This window comes from Talpa europaea (genome assembly GCF_964194135.1).
Source record: "Talpa europaea genome assembly, chromosome: 7".
Classification (NCBI taxonomy): Eukaryota; Metazoa; Chordata; class Mammalia; order Eulipotyphla; family Talpidae; genus Talpa; species Talpa europaea.
This window is the reverse complement of record NC_140074.1, coordinates 23,727,599-23,733,598: the sequence shown is the minus strand read 5'-3', so window position 1 is coordinate 23,733,598 and position 6,000 is coordinate 23,727,599. Positions and strand designations below refer to the sequence as shown.

At 41.5% G+C, this 6,000-nt stretch overlaps 1 protein-coding gene across 1 annotated transcript in view; it reads left to right on the top strand.

Moving 5' to 3' along the window:
• Positions 1 to 1,377: 1,377 nt before the first annotated feature.
• Positions 1,378 to 6,000, top strand: part of CNTLN (centlein) — a gene marked incomplete at its 5' end in the record, with an annotated part of 238,450 nt that continues 233,827 nt past the window's right edge. Inside the window, one exon of the mRNA XM_084239276.1 lies at positions 1,378 to 1,755. Coding sequence (XP_084095402.1) covers positions 1,378 to 1,755 — 378 coding nt within the window. The remainder of the gene's footprint in view (positions 1,756 to 6,000) is intronic.

Here is a 6,000-nt window from a genome sequence, read left to right as displayed (position 1 = left end):
TTAAGCAAGATACAATATTTTCTCAAGACTCAGTTTCCTCACTAGTTAAATGGGGGATAACATCTATTTTACTATGATGTAAAAAGTGAAGGGGTTCGTATATGCAAAGTGCTTAGCACTGGAATCAGCATTTAGTAAATATTCAAGGTAGTGACTTCTAAGAGAAGCTTATATGTACTTTTCTAACATTAATCTTCTATAAATTTTGTGAGGTATCCACCTTCAGAGAAAGGAAAGCCCTCTCATCTAATTTGGACTCTTTGACCTGCTAATTAGATTCTGGCATAGAGAGGTTATTTTGATTAAACGAAGAGGTCATCAGATAAAGCAATCACCTTCCTACTTCTGCAGTCCTCCAAGTATTTTTTAACTCAACCCTTTCTGTAAAAGAGAGCAGATCTAGCTTTTGGTAGAACTCCCAATGCAAGCTCAACATACATTTCACTAAAGTCATCACAAGTAGGATGCATTATGACAAAGAAGGAGGTTATTGCCTGTCATATATTTATAAAGAAAGCAAGAAGGAAGAAAAGGAAAGCAAAAAAAATGAGGAGGGCAGAAAAAAAAAAAAAAGAGGATGAAGGATAAAGAAAGCTGGTTTTGTTTTTTAATCGCCTTCCAAATAGCTGACTTCAAATTTTTCCAAGGATTCAAAATGTGGGCAGTGTGGGTCACACTCTCCTCTTCAACCAGTGCATAAAGAAGCTGACACAAAAACTCAAAGAAGATCATGACTCTTGCACCCTTGATAAAAGTGTACGAAGAATCATAATTCAAATGGGAGAACTGCTTCTACTAGTCCCAGCTCAGCACAAGACAAGGCTTCCTGCATCTCTTTGTTATCAATCAGTTGAATGTCAACTGTACATGAAGCAGTATTGCTAAGGAGTGTGAATAAAACAGTTAAGTGTAAAACTTATTCCCTGATCCTCAAGGAGTTGACCACAGTGCTGGAGAGATTAGTCATGGACCTAACACTCCAGAGCGGTCAATGAAACGTGACAAACGAGTTGGCAGGGATCTCGAAGGCGGAGGAATTCACAGTTAGGGATCATTTGGGGCAAGGGACTTGTCAAGGATGGCTCTAAGAGGTGGAATGTAACGCAGGGGCTAAGTGGCGGGTGGGATTTTAGGTAGGCGGAAAGTCACTCAGGGCCTGAGAGGCGGCCTGAAGACCACGGCGCGTGCGCAGTCAAACACTCGCGCCGGGCGCGCGGCCCGCAGCGGGAAGCTTTCCTGGGCCAGCGAGCGCGAGACCCCGCGCGCCAAGGCGGGAAAAGACCCGCGCATGCGCAGCTCGGAGCTTCGCGCTCGCCAGGATGGGGAAGGGGAGGTGGAGTTTCCAAGAGGGAACTTGACCCGTTAGCAGCCGCGGCCATGGCGGCGCGCTCGTCATCCTCCCCGTTCCCGCCGTCCTCACCGGTCCCTCCGGCCCCGGCCCGAGAGTTGGGGCATTGGTCCCCACGGCTTGGGCGGGGAACTGTGGTCCATGCAGCGCGCAGCGAGGCCTCGGGTCTTGCGGACGCGGCGCGGGAGGGCGTCGTGGACAAAAGCGACATTTCCTGGCGGGGCGAAGAAGGGTCTGGGGGCCGGCGAGGGCCGGGGCGGGCGGCTGCAGCTCAGGCTCCCCTCCTCAGCGCGCCTGTGGGGTCCAGGCCGCTAGAGGGCATCTCGGTAGAGGAAGCGATGGTGACCCGGACGCAGCTGCTGGAGGAAGAGCTGAGCAGCCTAAAGGAGGAGCTGGCCCTGTGTCAGGTATCTAGGACTCTGGCCGCCCGCCTGTCCCCTCCGCAGCGGAGCGGCATCGAGGCCGGGGGGGAGGTGCGCCCCACTTCTTCGGCTTTTGGCTGAGCCGCTGCGCGGATTTGGACCCACCCAGCGCCGCCTGCGGCGGTCCCTCCTACTCCCGCACCCAGGTCCGGCCCGCTGCTCGGTGCTGGAGGAACAAGGCAGCGGTCGGCTCCCCGAACTCGGGTTCCCATCCCTCGCAGGACACGGGCCAAGCGGGGTTCCTCTCTCAGTGCACCGGGGTTGGTTTTATTCACTTGGCAACCCCCCGAACCCGCTGGCGTACCCCCTAGCCTCCCAGGAGCCCAAGAGCTTGGTAGTGACCGTAGTGGAACTTGATGCAGCAGGTGTGGAGTGCAGTCCACGAGCTGAAAATGTTCACCAGGAAAAGTGTCAACACGAAATTAAAATCCATGGATGAATGAGCCTGCTTTTAATTTTTAAACCCACACTTGCTCTTATTAAGTCAAGTCAAACTTCTGTTGTCAATCCTGGCCAGTGATTTTGAGGGAGTCTCAGGCTGGGAACTTTACCACCCAGCAGATGATTCCTGACACTTGATATTGACTAGTTAGTCTAATTCCTTAGTCCCTGAGTGAGAAATCTCATTTTTGTGTCGTCAGGGAAAAGCATTTACTAAATCAGTTTTGTTGACAGTAGTCTCCTGTTATTTTTAGAGTTTTTGTTTAGTAAGATGGCTCGCAGAGATTAATTTTTCCTTTAGTTTAGCAGCCTCACCTTTAGATAGCATCGAGTTTAAATGTTGGGGATTCACTTAACAATAGATCTTTGAAACACGTTGTCTTCAAGGTAGACTCAATTAGGGACTGCTAAAGACCAAAGTAACTAAAAGAGTATCATTAGTTTAAAGTAATACAAATTCATTCTCATATTTTTTGCTATTGTGTTCTTTTGCCCTTTTGTAGGTCCTTCACTGAGTCAGGGCTGTGAAAAACAGAACACTATTGCTAAAATTGGATTTGCCTTTTCTTAAATAATTTGGAGAGGCATCATGTGGTTGCCTCTTTTTAATTTTCTATTCTCTGGTTATGAAGCAAAGGGATAAAGTCACCAATAAACGAAAACATTTTGCCATCAGCACACCTTACTCTTGGTTAGTTTTAATATCCAAGCCCATGATAAAAGCCTTTATTATTACTTTGACAAGTCCTAATCTAAGATGCTCTTTGCCCATTTCTTCTGCACCCTCTCTTACCAACCTCTTGCTCATTGTTTCTCATCATTATGCCCTTAACTGCTTCAGGAGCTGAGACATTTACTTCTTGTGATTAACTTGATTAAGGAAATCAGTCTGTTGGAATCAGCCCAAGATCTCACATCTCCAAATCAGCTCCCTATTATGTTCTTTAAAAAAGTTACTCCAAACATGATGTTGGCCTTTGTGACCTTTTACATAAGTGGACTAGAAAGCTGATTGAAGTACTCTAAGTAGATGTAAGAATATAGGGCATCATAACTAGCCTAGAACATAATCAGCCTAGGAAATCTTGAGTTTTTTTGGTAATATTGTTACTGCTAGGTGATTCTAGGCATTCCAGTAATGTGAGATGAGGCTGCTATTATCCCATACCATAAACCTTCAGTTAAACGATACTGCTCTTGGTTTAACATACTTGCTCTTCTACTTGGGAGAAATAATAATTGAACTCCTAAATATTTTGTAAAAATGCATTTTTAAAATTGGTTCTACTTATTCAGCTAACAATCGCAATATCCAAGAGTATACAATGTTAACCCTATGTTTTTCAAACTGTTTAAAATTTGCAATCCAAAGAAAGGAATTTATTTTGCTTCTCAATAAGTATACATATATACATACATATAATTTTTGAAAGAATATTTAGTCTATGTATCATTAACTCTGGTAATTTCTTATAAATTATATTGCTTAAGAATATGCTGTTTGAATTTACAAAATTAATTTTCACAAGCAACCTAATGGGTCAGGGGTACAGTTTGGGAAAAAATAAACCTGCCAGTTAGTGCCCGGTTATAAGTAGTAACTTAATTTAGATTAATGGATTTCCCCTACCTCCATTTAACATACAGGAATTCAGTTATATGTGTTTGGTGAAGAGATAAGTTTCTCTGGTTCCATATATCATTCCACTCTGTTGGAATGACTCAGAATAAGCATGTTATAGAGTGTAATCTCAGTTCCAAGTGTTTCTGTTAACATGAACATCTAATCCTACTCCATGTGATTGTAATATTTAAACATTTTTCATGTGGCTCTAGGTTATCAGGTAACATACAAATAATCCTTAGTTGAGGAAAAAAGTAATTTTAATATGAAGGAGAAAAACTGCATTGATCTTTACTGAGGATTGATTAGATTCCAAATGTAGCTTTTTCCTAAGGAACTTTGAAGAATGTGCTGAAAGGGTATTTTAAATTCGTTTAAGACTTAAATTCATAAAGATTCATAAGTCTTATTAATAGATTTAGAACCTTATTTCAGCATACTCTTAATTTTGATTATGTACTTCAAGAATGTGTTCTATTTTCCACAGAGGATGCTGCAGTATAAAAAATGTGCACATTTATTAGCTGCAGAGTATCAGATGAGAAAAAGTGATGTTAATGTAACTATTGTATGAACACATATACAATATCTTTCCAAATTTTTTTCCTTTTTCAATAGCAGTCAAAATTATTTACTACCAATAAACCAATATTAGGTGAGAAATTATTTAGGGTATTTAAATGAAATATATGTTCATTTTTCCAACTTTAGTGATAAAACTTTCATGAAGCATGTATTGTTAGATTTAAGTTATGACCAGAGAACTCAGAAGTTAAAATTTTTTTAGGCATTTATGGGTTTAGAAACTGTCCAGTCATGCACAAAGGAAAAAAAAGGGGGACATATTGTGAGTTGCTATATAATAGATAAATCTTTTTGTGTCTCTTTTTCATAATAATTTATTGAATGGCTATTTTGTGCCATACTGTAGGGGGTGAAATGGTCAGGCTTTTGCGCTGCTGGCCTCTGTGGCTATCACCTGTGGTCTTGATTGTGCCAATGCAGGAGGCGCTTGGGAACGTGGGCCCGGGGCATCATGCCTGATGGTGGACACCTGGAATGTGGTATGGGCATGCATAAGTGGGTACATCAGAGGCTGGAGGCTGAGCCTATAAGGGTAGCGTCATTCAGAGAACAGAGAGCAACTGAGGACGGTGGTGGAGAACGGCTACTAGAGGATGAGCCCAGAAAAAGTAAAGATTTACCTGGGTCTGAGAGGCCTCCTGACCTCCTGATCCCCTGGTTTCCCTACCTTGCCAGCCTGTGGACTTGCCCCATGATAATTGGCATAGAAAGAGCATTAAAGGCTGAAAAACCTGCTGAGATCTCCAGGACTCTCCTTTACCCATTTCCTGAACTGATAAGAGAACCTGCCCTGTGCTTGCTGGCACTACACATTCCATATAATTAAACTCCTTCCATTATTTCCACTGAATTCTAGTAGGCAAATTATTTAACTGTAGGAAATAGTATTTATGATTTTTGAGTTAATTGCTCCAGTAGGAGTCGATTGAGGTCTGTTATGTTGCTAAAGTTCTCTCCCAGGTAAACTAGGAGCTAGGAGAGTAGGTACCCAGTGAAAAGGCAATTGTGGGTTTCTGGTTTGTCAGGTTGATCTAGGCCAAATGATAAGTGCAAGCAAAGGTTAGTCCACTGCAAAAATAATTTATACCCGAATCTCTTAGCATTTAGTCATCCTTTTTATAGGCTGAGTTTAATTTTAATAACCTTTGTGAGGAGTGGAATGATTTTTTAAATATAAATCTTAAATTATTTGAATCTGGGTGCTAGAGCTAGAGTAAGCATAATTTTATGCATAATTTAAAATGGTTTTATTTTTAATTTTTTAAAAAAACTTAAGTGCCACAGGAAGAGGAAGTATGAATAATGTGATTGGCAATAGTTAGTTTCTTTGTTTTGGTAATACCTGGAATTGTTTGGAAATTAGTTTTGCATTTTGGGAGACATCTTTATTTCTTTTTCTCTATGTCTAATAATTGTAGTATTAGTCAAATGAGGCAGTGTTTAAATAAAGTAAAAACCAAAAATTCATGTATATCATAATCCTACAATCTCTTTATAGCCTTTTACTGCTCCCAGGAAAATTATTTTTCCCTCCAAATCAAGTCTCACTTATATGCTTATATATCTAGATATAAAAATCT